Below are 13363 nucleotides of genomic sequence, written 5' to 3'. Positions count from 1 at the left end.
CATCTAAAACTTATTTTTGAAAGAAAAAAATGTTTTTAAAAATGCTTGAAATGTGTTTCTAGCATTCAATACTAGCTAGTAGCTAGCTAACAACAAAAATAACAAAGCAATGGACAGAAATGACTCACGCTTGTAAAATAATTCTGCATTTATTTCTGTTCCATCATGTGTTTCCAAATCCTGAATCCATCTATACTGACTACAGGCATTAGAAAGTGGTACTTACTGTTGTCTCGTTTTGTAGGCTAAGAATGGCCTAAAACTTTGCATCCTCTAATTCATGAAAATGTGGTCATATAAGATATATATTAAAATGTATACATGTTTCTGAGGGAATTAACTTCCCATATGCCGGTTTTCAATGTATTTGATGGCCAAGAAGAAGTACGAATCAGAAAAGTTACTTAACTACTGAATGAACTATATCTTCCACCAGCTATGTATGTATGTCCCACTTTCAACACCTTGCCAGTCTACAAAAAAATCATTTTGGGCATTTTCAAAAAGCACTGTTAGTAAAACCACAAAGTAATCTAATATAAAACAAATCAAACATCCTGTAAGTCCTCAACTCAAACAGGCAGGAGTCACAAGCACGCTAATGAGGCTGCAGGATGTCTTACTGCTTGAGCGTCAAATATTTTGATAAAAGGCATCTGGTATGAGCAAATCAGTACACAAATATAATTTCAGAAAGGCAAGCTTGGAGTTTGTAGCTAATTTGAATAACCAAGTGTATGCACGTCTCATTGGCTGAGCTGTATTTGCTCAAACCACTCTGTTATTTCCCCACAGGCCAAGGGGCACAGAAAACCTGCTTTTTAATGTTGTTAATTCATTTTTTTTGGAAGGACATCTATTAAATCCCTATTGTTATACATTTTTGGTAAATATTTCACTGAAATCTGGAACACAGGGAAGATACTTTAAGAGCTGGATTCAATCTGTATCACAGGAGATCCACTTTAAAATGTGAAGGTAATTTCTGATTGGGCTGACATATGCAGCATTTACCTTGAATGCATTCCCCCGAATGTGGGAAAATTGCCTTTACATTTCAATTGCTTTAATGCATGGATCTTCCGCCATTCTTCTGCTATAGGTTACAGATTTAATCATTCAAGAAAATGATAGCCTTCCCTTGTAGTTCTAGTTAGGGCTGTGGCAGCATGACATTTTGTCAGCCGGTTATTGTTATGCAAAATACTGCCGGTCACAAGGTTAGGTTAATTAACATACAGTGCCTTGCGAAAGTATTCGCCCCCCCTTGAACTTTGCAACCTTTTGCCACATTTCAGGCTTCAAACATAAAGATATAAAACTGTATTTTTTTGTGAAGAATCAACAACAAGTGGGACACAATCATGAAGTGGAACGACATTTATTGGATATTTCAAACTTTTTTAACAAATCAAAAACTGAAAAATTGGGCGTGCAAAATTATTCAGCCCCTTTACTTTCAGTGCAGCAAACTCTCTCCAGAAGTTCAGTGAGGATCTCTGAATGATCCAATGTTGACCTAAATGACTAATGATGATAAATACAATCCACCTGTGTGTAATCAAGTCTCCGTATAAATGCACCTGCACTGTGATAGTCTCAGAGGTCCGTTAAAAGCGCAGAGAGCATCATGAAGAACAAGGAACACACCAGGCAGGTCCGAGATACTGTTGTGAAGAAGTTTAAAGCCGGATTTGGATACAAAAAGATTTCCCAAGCTTTAAACATCCCAAGGAGCACTGTGCAAGCGATAATATTGAAATGGAAGGAGTATCAGACCACTGCAAATCTACCAAGACCTGGCCGTCCCTCTAAACTTTCAGCTCATACAAGGAGAAGACTGATCAGAGATGCAGCCAAGAGGCCCATGATCACTCTGGATGAACTGCAGAGATCTACAGCTGAGGTGGGAGACTCTGTCCATAGGACAACAATCAGTCGTATATTGCACAAATCTGGCCTTTATGGAAGAGTGGCAAGAAGAAAGCCATTTCTTAAAGATATCCATAAAAAGTGTAGTTTAAAGTTTGCCACAAGCCACCTGGGAGACACACCAAACATGTGGAAGAAGGTCCTCTGGTCAGATGAAACCAAAATTGAACTTTTTGGCAACAATGCAAAACGTTATGTTTGGCGTAAAAGCAACACAGCTGAACACACCATCCCCACTGTCAAACATGGTGGTGGCAGCATCAAGGTTTGGGCCTGCTTTTCTTCAGCAGGGACAGGGAAGATGGTTAAAATTGATGGGAAAATGGATGGAGCCAAATACAGGACCATTCTGGAAGAAAACCTGATGGAGTCTGCAAAAGACCTGAGACTGGGACGGAGATTTGTCTTCCAACAAGACAATGATCCAAAACATAAAGCAAAATCTACAATGGAATGGTTCAAAAATAAACATATCCAGGTGTTAGAATGGCCAAGTCAAAGTCCAGACCTGAATCCAATCGAGAATCTGTGGAAAGAACTGAAAACTGCTGTTCACAAATGCTCTCCATCCAACCTCACTGAGCTCGAGCTGTTTTGCAAGGAGGAATGGGAAAAAATGTCAGTCTCTCGATGTGCAAAACTGATAGAGACATACCCCAAGCGACTTACAGCTGTAATCGCAGCAAAAGGTGGCGCTACAAAGTATTAACTTAAGGGGGCAGAATAATTTTGCACGCCCAATTTTTCAGTTTTTGATTTGTTAAAAAAGTTTGAAATATCCAATAAATGTCGTTCCACTTCATGATTGTGTCCCACTTGTTGTTGATTCTTCACAAAAAAATACAGTTTTATATCTTTATGTTTGAAGCCTGAAATGTGGCAAAAGGTCGCAAAGTTCAAGGGGGCCGAATACTTTCGCAAGGCACTGTAAACACATTTAGTATCAAATTTGATTTGTCACATACATGGTTAGCAGATTTTAATGCGAGTGTAGCGAAATGTTTGTGCTTCTAGTTCCGACAATGCAGTAATATCCAAGGAGTAATCTAACCTAACAATTTCACAACTACCTTTCTACCCTCTCCACTACTGTCCCGTCGATGTGGATAGGAGGGTGCTCCCTCTGCTGTCTCCTGAAGTCCACGATCATCTCCTTTGTTTTGTTGATGTTGAGTGTGAGGTTATTTTCCTGACACCACACTCCGAGGGCCCTCACCTCCTCCATGTAGGCTGTCTCTTTGTTGTTGGTAATCAAGCCTACCACTGTAGTGTCGTCTGCAAACTTGATGATTGAGTTGGAGGCGTGCATGGCCACGCAGTCGTGGGTGAAGAGGGAGAACAGGAGAGAGCTGAGAACGCAACCTTGTGGGGCCCCATTGTTCAGCGGGGTGGAGATGTTGTTACCTACCCTCACCACCTGGGGGCGGCCCGTCAGGAAGTCCAGGACCCAGTTGCACAGGGCGGGGTCGAGACCCAGGGTCTCGAGCTTGATGACGAGTTTGGTATGGTATGGTGTTGAATGCTGAGCTGTAGTCGATGAACAGCATTCTCACATAGGTATTCCTCTTGTTCAGATGGGATAGGGCAGTGTGCAGTGTGATTGCGTCGTCTGTGGACCTATTGGGGCGGTAAGCAAATTGGAGTGGGTCTAGGGTGTCAGGTAGGTTGGAGGTGATATGGTCCTTGACTAGTCTCTCAAAGCACTTCATGATGATGGAAGTGAGTGCTACGGGGTGATAGTCATTTAGTTCAGTTACCTTAGTATCTCCAGGCCTCCACGCATACAAGCTGCAAACAAGCCGCTGATGCGTGCTTTTGCTAAATCTATATTTAATTAAGTATAATAAATCAATTGAATATACACAATAAATCCATTATTTATTTTAGTCACGTCTAAAGAAACCTGATATGAAGAAAATATATTTAAGAACAGAATGGTTGGCCTACTGTATGTTATCTGGCTATGTTCCATGCCATAGACTGTAGGCTTGTTGGTTTAGCTGAAACATATGCTTATAAGTCATGCCATTGTTTTATATTATAGGATTTTATAGTAGGAAGAATATTTTGAACTAAACTGAATAAAATACTAAGGATATTTTTCCCATTACGGAGTGGGTGTGCATATGAAGTGTCTTTGAAGCAGGTCCTCCCTATATGATAGATTTAGAGTTATTTGGCAACTTAATTTGTGAATAATACAAACCTTAGAATGAATGTCTTAGAAATCAACACATATATGGCCTGCATGATGCTATTATCGGCTATTCCTAATTTGAGAAAGTAGAAAAAAAGCTTGCATTCTGTTCCTTGCCTCAAGCTGCACAGCTGTTCTCTCATCAATTTATCATATTGTCACCCATCAGACTATTCTCAATTAATCTTGTCTTTACTAATAAGTACAATTTGTTTAGATTTAGAATGAGCCATTAAGTGGGCAGAAACAAGTGCAGGAGAAAAAATACATGTTATCTGTATGCACGCAAATAGTGAATGGAGGCCGCGCACTTTCCCACCGGTCTTGTTCAATGATACGTCTTCGGTTTTATAGCTGAGCATGTGCGTAATATGAGCAGCTGAGAAATAAATACTATAACACTTATTTCACTCCACGCATCAACCACTGTTTGATGAGCATTATCTCGCTGCGCGACAGGTGATATTCCGCCCAAACTCTGTATGCCATGTTCTCACCAAACCTGTTCCTGCAGCTACACAGTGCTTAAAGTTGTACTATGCAGAAATCGCTCCACCATTTCCTGGTTACCAAACTCTAATAGTACACCTGTTGGAGCGAACCATTGAGGAAAGCTCAGAATTACATGTAGATAGATAGGTTTGGCTGCTAGGCTGAAGTAGCAAGGACATGCACATTAAGAGAAGATGATACCCATGCCATATGACACCCAGACCATACTCTATTTTTGAAAGAATACATTAACCAAGACCATACGTGCATTCATGACAGCTGAACGTGCTATGGTCAGCAGAATACAGGAAGAAAGATGTAGGCAAGATAGCTGATGACTAACACGTAAAACATAAGCATGCAAACATACATTATTTTTAGAACATGGAAAGAGTTCTGCCATCGTTATAACCAAAAGCAGATATGAGCGTTTAGTGGGCGTAAACAAGCAAAGAACTCAGAATATGAATTTAATGGTGGCAGACGAACTAAGGGGGAGTAACTTTATTTACATATGTGATGTACACAAATACTATGTATGCATAAAAGCAGTGCTAAGCAGGGGCGGCTATTCCGCGGACCAGCACGGCTCCTAATAACTTGTATTCAAGTCTACATTGAATTCACAAAGTTCTTCTGAGAGTATTATATTTCTGAAACAATTATCCACGACACACCTAATTTCAATTTAAGTGACAAAATAAGATAGTATAGTGTAGATAATCAGTGTACCAGCTATAATATATTTTCCATAACCAAACCCTTACGAAAAACGATTGCAGTCAGAGTGCAGCATAACTGCAGTGTGCTGTAAATACCGCATCCAAAATAACTCTTGTTTTTTTACTGCATTCATTTTGCAGTTAGATTGCAGTATTTAGAACAGATCTACCGCTTCTTAATCTTTATTTCAAGTTGAATGATAGATTTATAACTCAAATTGCTATGTGGATTTGGTCGGTTAGCCCAAAAAGTTACATATTGCCATATTGGGAAACCGAGTGAAATCTGTTCGGGAACGTGGTTTCACAACGAAACATATTTAAATAAACTGTTGACAGCCCTTCTGTGCGCTCGAGAAAGAAATAAAGGAGAGATGGGAAACTCATTGTGGTGAGAAATTATGTAGGCTATAGCTAAAGGTGTGCCACCCAATTAATTATACAAATATAAAAATTCCCTATCAGAAGGCTATTCAAAATCGCTCGTGGATATAACATTTGGACCGTAGCATACGGTAACCAGTCCATCCATTATGCATAATAATACAGTCCACACTCAAAGGCGATTACTCGAATTTGTTTAATTTTGAAGTTGAGCCTAGACCAATTATGTACTAAAGACATCTTAAATCGGTTTTGTTTTGTGTTTTTCTGTCATGCATAATATGCGGTAGGCTATGTATTGTATAACGGCACAATCATCATTTTAATTGCGTTTTTTTTTCGGGCTTGGGCTCAAAAGCATATGCATAAGCTCTAATATGGATATGGGAGTTTTTAATGAATCATCACCTTAGAAAGCTGTCCATTTCATTGTTAGTCTTTGAAACAACATTTACAATGACCATGTTTTACACTCAGTTTCAACCGGCTGTTGAACTTCTTTTTTTCAAATGGATCACCAGTGGGGTGAGTTTTAAAAGCATGATACTGTTTTGATGTGATTTTCGATTGCATTTACATTGATGTCAGAGTGGTTAGAGGGACAATAGACCCCTTAGAACCAGGCCATTAGAACCTGTACTACCAAAGCATGTCCACAGTGCATAACAAGAAATTACCATGACTCAACAGTCACATGGAATTTGACTGTGGTCATGACTCATGACTGGTGGTGTGGTGGTAATATTGCCACCACAACAGCCCTCTAGCCTTCACATAACACTAAACCACATCCCATTCCTCCACCCATTCCACACTCCTAACGCTAGCTCCCCCAGAGACGGGGTGACATGGTTGGGGTTTCTCTTCCATGTACACCTCTTCACTGGAGCCTCCACCAACACCCAATGCTTAGCTTATCAGCTGTTTGCCAGGTTCAGTCTTTCCTGAGTGATGTGAATTTACTTTTTTGCCTTTCACTGGAATTCCTATTGTAAATCTAGTACTTTCAGGTGAAAGGTTAGGTAGTAGTAGAGTCACTTTATTTTCTTGTGAGTGTCATCCAATTTCTCAAAAAAAAAAAAAAATATGATAAAAGATATGATCCACACATTCAGCGAGGAGGTGGCTTATGGTGCATAAAGATTTATTTGTGTTACACATGGCGACAAGGAAAGAGGTGTGAAAATGAAGATGAAGGTTAAAGATCCAGTACTGAGTTATTTTGTCATCATTTTAGGCCAAGTTGAATGTAGTGAAAAACAATAGCAACTCAGAGTACAACCTGTTACTTCAACCCCACCAATCGATTGATCATGCATTTAACGTAGCCGATTCACCAGTCATTAGCCGAATACGTCTCAGGATATTCCTGTTAAATGTTATATACAGAATGGGAAAAGTAGACTATACATCTGTACAAAGACCTCCATTGGGGTAGGTTTGGAGTTGAGCACCCATAAATTACTGCTATAGACTGTAGCCCTGGAGGACAGGATATATAACCAGGCTAGACAATGAGGAAAGGTTAGAGGTTCACAGCAGATTTATGACAGCAGTGAAACAAATAGATGCTGTAAGTCCATAAAGACTGGGGTTGTGTACCCCATATCTGATAGCACAGTGTTCCTACTTCCCATGCTTTTTGGTGGTAGAAAAGAGGGAGCTGCATCAGAGGACTCATGGGCCCTAACACAGAGCTGCATCAGGGAGATCATAGTCCCTCACACAGAGCTGCATCGGGGAGCTCATGATCCCTCGCACGGAGCTGCATCAGGGGGCCTATGGTCTCATACGTTCATGACGGGTGTGAGCTGTAGCAGAGAGCTCTGTGGTCGCATGGCTGAGCTCTTGGAGTGCAGTTTCTCCAGGTTCTGTAGGAAACCTTGCCTATTTAGACTCTCCAGAATCCCTGTGTTGTTAGTTGCCAGACAAACACGGGTCCTGTAGGGAGAAACATAGAAGAACAGGGTGTAAATGCATGGATGGACACTTGTGTGCACATGAACACAAACTGGTCTGTGGGGATTGGGGAGATTAACCATATCAGTTGGATAGAAATACAATATGCAATACACCGTTAGTCACACACACTAACTATACTGTGAAATCCAAGTGAAAACAACTCTGCTCTTCACCACAAAAGGGGAAAGCCAAGTACTTATAAAGTTAATGGAAAAACTTTTGACCTTTTCCCCTTTCTTTGTTTTAAACATGAGGGTGTACCCATTCCAAAGTAATTACATTAATCACTATAATCATTCCCCTCTGTCTAAATACTGCCTGGTGTAATTGGCTATAGGGTGTTTGTTCAGCTTCATCTCCATTGACATGAAAAGGGAAGAGAGAGAAGGCACACCACCGACCAGGGCCATGGGTGATCTAACTACTCCCAGCCTTAGCTTATTTTCTGCATCTCCACATTCCTCCACCCTCCCTGGGCCAGCACTATAGGCTCTATAGCCTTTACCTCAGCCAAAGAAAGAGGCTAGGGTTACAGCTGGAGATAGAGGTCGAGGCCGCAGGCGAGAAGACAAATAAACAGGGGATTTAAGGGCCAAGTGCCTCTGTTATGTTTTCTGGTTGACTGGGACCTCACACAGGAGAGGATGTGAGGAAGATAGGTACTGCTGCCTAGAGGAGTTCCACTGAGTTGGCACTACAAATGAAGGCCATTCCTGGGGCATAGTCCTTTAAAATAGACTAATACTGATGAATATCATGGTCATTTAATAATATCTAGCTGGTGCCAAATTGTCACAATCACTCCACAAAATATAATGAGACCCTTTGTGAAAAGTGGTATTACTGCAATCCATAAAAAAAATGTGACGATGATGATCATCAACATTTTAATACAAAGAAATAAACTCACCGTGGCGAGTCTATCCCGCTGTCTCCTGTGTTGCTCTGACTCTCCCCTGCCTCCCCCATTATCTCTCCCCGTCCAGCTCCACTGGGCATGCCCAGACTGGCACTTGAGGTCTGAGGGCCTCCTCTCTCCCCGAGGGTCTCAAAGACGCCCTTTTCCTCCTCCTCCTCTACTCCACACCCCCAGTGAGATGACTCCCTGTCCCCCTCGTCTGCTGATTTATGGAGGGTCTCAGCATCCGAGTCCACCTCGCTGGTCTGGCAGTAGTCAAAGATGCTGCTGTCTGCTGCCTCAGGTGGCTCTAAACCCTCTGGAGCTTCCAGGGAGAGGCTGGCGTCCTGTCTTCGCTCCCCCGGGATTGGAGCTCTTCGTCTGGGGATGGGATCACTGTGGATTCCTGGGGACGTGTGGCTGCGGTGGTTATGGGTAGAGCCGCTCACCCTGAACCACCTCTCCTCTTCCTGTCTTTGGGGGCTGTGGGGGGACAGAGGGGGGTCTTGGTGGATAGTGGAAGAGTGTTCCCCCGGAAAAGTGCTGTTCCAGTCTGCTTGGAGGGAATGGGGGTTGGGACAGTGGGGTTGGGGCTCGTGGTAAGGGGAGTGAGGTTGGTTGTGGTAGTGGGTGATAGTGTCTTGGTATATGGTCTTAGGATCGTGGTAGAGGGATTGAGAGTCACGATAATGAGACAGGTGTGTTTGATAGACCTCTCTGTTGTCAATGACTCCCTCCTCACTCAGATACAGAGAACTACAGGCATCCTCATCTTCTTCCTCTGCTCTCTGGTAAAACCTGTGATCATCTTCTATAAACTCATCACTCTCTATCATAAAGCCATTACTCTCCACTGCTAACCCATCACTGGCCCTTTGCCCATGCCCTGGACTCCTGTGGGCTCTACTGACACCACTGCTGTGTACCAGCCCATGTTGTTTGGGGGTGGTACTGCAGACCTGTTGGTGTGAGGAGAGCAGGTCAGGCCTGTGGGTTAGGTCTCCCTGTGTGTCTGTGTGTTTGAAGGAGTGCCTGCGATGCACAGCAGGCTTTGGCCAAGGCATGGCCTGGTCGTACGGGTGGGCAGGGACTGAGTCATAGGGGTGGGTACTAGGGAGGTTGGCATCAGAGTCCAGGGTTTGGATTGTTCCTGCTGGGTGTCTATGGTCTGTTGTACTGCCATATTCTACTTGCTGTGTCGTCCTATGCTTTCCCTCCTTCTCCTTCCCTCCCTCCCTGCTCTTCCTCCCTCTGTTCTTTCCCTCCCTCTGATATCTAACCTTGTCGTCCATCCTTAGTGTGCTGCTCTGTGGGTAAGCCGAGCTGTAGTCCAACGGTAATTCACTGGGTGGTTTGGTGTCAGAGGGTTGCAGGAGGAGGGGTTCGGTGGTGAACACCCTCTCGTGGAGACGATCACATGACCTGTCCTCGGCTGTATGAGACTTCCCAGCATACTGTGTGTCAGCAGAGGTTGCTTTTGCTTTGTGCGGGTCCCAGGATTTGGAGCGGTGTCCCGCTGGTTCTCTCCTCCCTCCTCCTGAAGTCTTTCCCTCTTTCCCCTCCTTCGCTTCCTTTCCCTCTCTCCTTCTCTGTTCTTTGTGGGTCATAGTAGGTGCCACAGTCTGGGTTGTGGCTGTATCTTTCCCAGGTGGTTGACCATCAAAGGGGTTGTCAATGCGTTTCTTATAGAGGCTTTTCCCCTCCACCGCTCCTGGCTCTTCTCTGTGGTCTAATTCATCAATAGGGACCTTTGGTCTGAGGCAAGAGGGGACCAGGTCCTCCCCGTCTGGGTCCACTTCCACACACACTGGGGCCTTAGTCTTCAGCCGGTCTCTCTGTTTCTCTCTGGAGGAATGGGCCCTTCTCTTACTGCGAGAGGCCTTGGAGGTAGATCTCCTGCCCCCAGCCCCTGCTCCTAGTCTGGCTCGGGAGGACTGGTGGTGTCTGGGCTTGGAGCAGTTTAGGATCTCAGTGGACATGCCCTTGTCCACACCCTTGTCCCCTCCGTCAACCCTGTCCCCCTTGTGCAACCCTCTGTCCCTTTCCACCCCTCTTTCCCCTCGTCTTTCCGTTTCCATCCCTCTCTCCACTCCTCTCTCCTCCAGTTTCTTCATTAGTACAGTGTGGCGTGTCAGGTTGTCAACAGTGAGCTCAGGGTTGATGCGTCTGATGATAGCGTGCTCCAGGTCTCTGGGCAGATTGTTCAGATCCTCCTCATCCCTCACTGGCCACTCCTCCGGAGGGAACTGACCTGAGAACAAGGCATATTCTTTCTTCACTTTCTCCTTCTTCCCTCCGTTCCTCCTGAAGAGGCTAAGGCCAAACCTCCTCCCTAGTTTCTCCTTGCCATCTTTGTCTTTGTCCTTACGGCTAGTGGCAGTGGTGGTCTTGCTGACCTCACTAATCTGGTAGTCTGCGGCCGTCGAGGTCGACTGGTGCTGGACTTGAGGCTTGTGGTCTCGAGGCCACTTCAGGCTCTTCCCTGTGCAATCGCTAATAGAAACAGAAACTGAGTGCTGGTCTGGGACAGATGGAGGAACCATGGCAGCTAAAGTGGCTGTAGTAGCAGCATTGGTCACGTTCTGGGCAGGAGCAAAGCAGCTGCAGGACTTGCAGTGGGTCACCAGGGGGGACTGTGGGTGGCTCTCCAGAGTGTCATTACTGAGCAGGTAGGTGATGGGGGGAGGGGAGGGCAACTCATTGTCTCCAGACCCTGAGGTCCACCAGCTCTTCTCTCTCACCAGGCTGTTGGTGATGAAGTAGGTCTGAGGAGTGACAATGAAGTAGCCCTCTCCTGTGTGGTAGATCTTCCTCTCTTTGATCAACGAGCCCAGAGCGTTGTACAGGATGTCTTGAGTAGGGATGGTCATCCCTGGCAAGGAGAGAGAGAGAAGTTCAGCCATATTAGTTAATACAGTTTATCTCCTTTAAATCCCTCAAAAGTTACTGTATATCTGCAGACAGGCTGAAAACTGCCAGTTGAGACTACTGTAAGCGTTAGACCTAATACACTAATATCATTCTCCCCTTTTTTCCCAACTACAATTCCCCTTTTTCAGGAGCACCTGTGGTTGAATGTACTGTATGTTTTAACTTATTTATTTTGATTTAACCTTTATTTTAACTAGGCAAGTCAGTTGAGAACAAATTCTTATTTACAATGACGGCCTACCGGGGAACAGTGTGTTAATTGCCTTGTTCAGGGGCAGAACAACAGATTTTTTACCTTGTCCGCTCTGGGATTCGATCCAGCAACCTTTCGGTTAGTGTCCCAACGCTCTAACCACTAGGCTGCCTGTATGTAAGGACATGCCCTGAAGCTCTCCCCATACATCTGTATATGTTACCTTGGTGAGCCTTGGTCATGTGACTGATGAGGGCATCCTGGTTGACGGTGATGTTGGAGGAGTTCATGTCAGAGATGACACAGCATAGGACCTCGGCTAGAGGGATGAACTGAGACTGGGGCACTGGAGACATCTGCACTGGGGACAGGTCACCTGGAAAACACACACACACACACACTTAGACTGGTGAAACACACAAACATCTGTGTCACATCCACATCTGTTATTGTTGAGTTTTCATGTAGTAGCAATGTTATGACCACTGTTGGTCTTCAACAAGTCTGTTTTTTGCCAGTCAAAATAACTTAATTCTGTCATGGTTGCAACTTTTACTTTGTGGTCTAGATCCTTTTTCCAGTAAAAATAATCCTGTCACGCCCAAGATGAGATTTCTGAATGTGGGTGGTCCAGTGAGTAATGTAGACCAGGCCTGACTTCCATTGGAATTCCATTAATACTGGGATGGATTGCGGTATTCCATATATGCTGGGAGCGACCACGGAATGTCATTACCCCCACAGAAGTGACCACAAGTTCTGCCTGCCAGGCTATCACATATCACCTCTATATCATACTGTGTCTTCAGCTGCTATAACCCGGCCACACACTTTTTGGAATTTTCTTGTGATCCAAGAAAAATACATAAACTAAATGTATGTTTAAAAGAGAGAAAGAGAGGGAGGGAGGAAGGGATGGAGAAAGAGAGAGCAGACTGTACCTCAGACTGTACCTAAAATGTCTGTCTCTCTCTCTGTCTCTTTGTCTGTCTCTCTCTCTCTCTCGCATGCACAAGTGAACACCAGTGGAGACTGCTGAGGGGAGGACAGCTCATAATAATGGCTGGAACGGAGAAAATTGAATATTTGATACCATTCCACTAATTCCACTCCAGCCATTACCAAGAGCCCGTTCTCCCCAATTAAGCTGTCACCAACCTCCCGTGGAGTGCACACTACACACACACACATCAAACCCACCCAACCAACCCGAGGGCTGACTGACAGCGTTCCAATGACATGATTCTAAGATCTGGAAGCCATCTCAGAGAGAAACCACAGGCCTTTGAAATCATAAAACAAACTCATTTCAAAACATAGCAGACATTTTAACATTTTAAGACTGATTCATCTCAGGACCAAAGACAATAAACTGCAGTGGAGTTCCTCACATACAGTAAAACAGTCAATTACCTGCCATACCAGCCTAGACTAGAAGGACTGAACTCCCTCAGGACTACAGGCTTTTTATAGTATTGCTTCAGTGTCTGTTTCTTTACTAACTGAAGATACACAGACAGGGGGAGGAGAGACCGTGATGGTACGTGGGGGGGACAGAGCGGGAGAGAGAAAAGCGACAGGGAAACAGATGTGGAGAGAGAGAGGGGGAGATAACAAAACCATAAAGTTCTTCCCCCCCCCCCCCCCCCCCC

At 44.3% G+C, this 13363-nt stretch overlaps 1 protein-coding gene across 1 annotated transcript in view; it reads right to left on the bottom strand.

Annotated features, from left to right (window-relative positions):
• Positions 1-6850: 6850 nt before the first annotated feature.
• The window catches only part of LOC110502647 (uncharacterized), a 53207-nt gene continuing 46694 nt past the window's right edge, over positions 6851-13363 (bottom strand). Inside the window, exons 2-4 of the mRNA XM_021580855.3 lie at positions 11935-12087; positions 8600-11459; positions 6851-7668 (exon numbers count right to left, since the gene is read on the bottom strand). Coding sequence (XP_021436530.3) covers positions 7515-7668; positions 8600-11459; positions 11935-12087 — 3167 coding nt within the window. The 3' untranslated portion in view covers positions 6851-7514. The remainder of the gene's footprint in view (positions 7669-8599; positions 11460-11934; positions 12088-13363) is intronic.

This window comes from Oncorhynchus mykiss, chromosome 23, assembly GCF_057628025.1.
Source record: "Oncorhynchus mykiss isolate SJ-2025 chromosome 23, ASM5762802v1, whole genome shotgun sequence".
In the NCBI taxonomy this organism is placed as follows: domain Eukaryota; kingdom Metazoa; phylum Chordata; class Actinopteri; order Salmoniformes; family Salmonidae; genus Oncorhynchus; species Oncorhynchus mykiss.
This window is presented reverse-complemented; position numbering and strand designations above follow the sequence as displayed.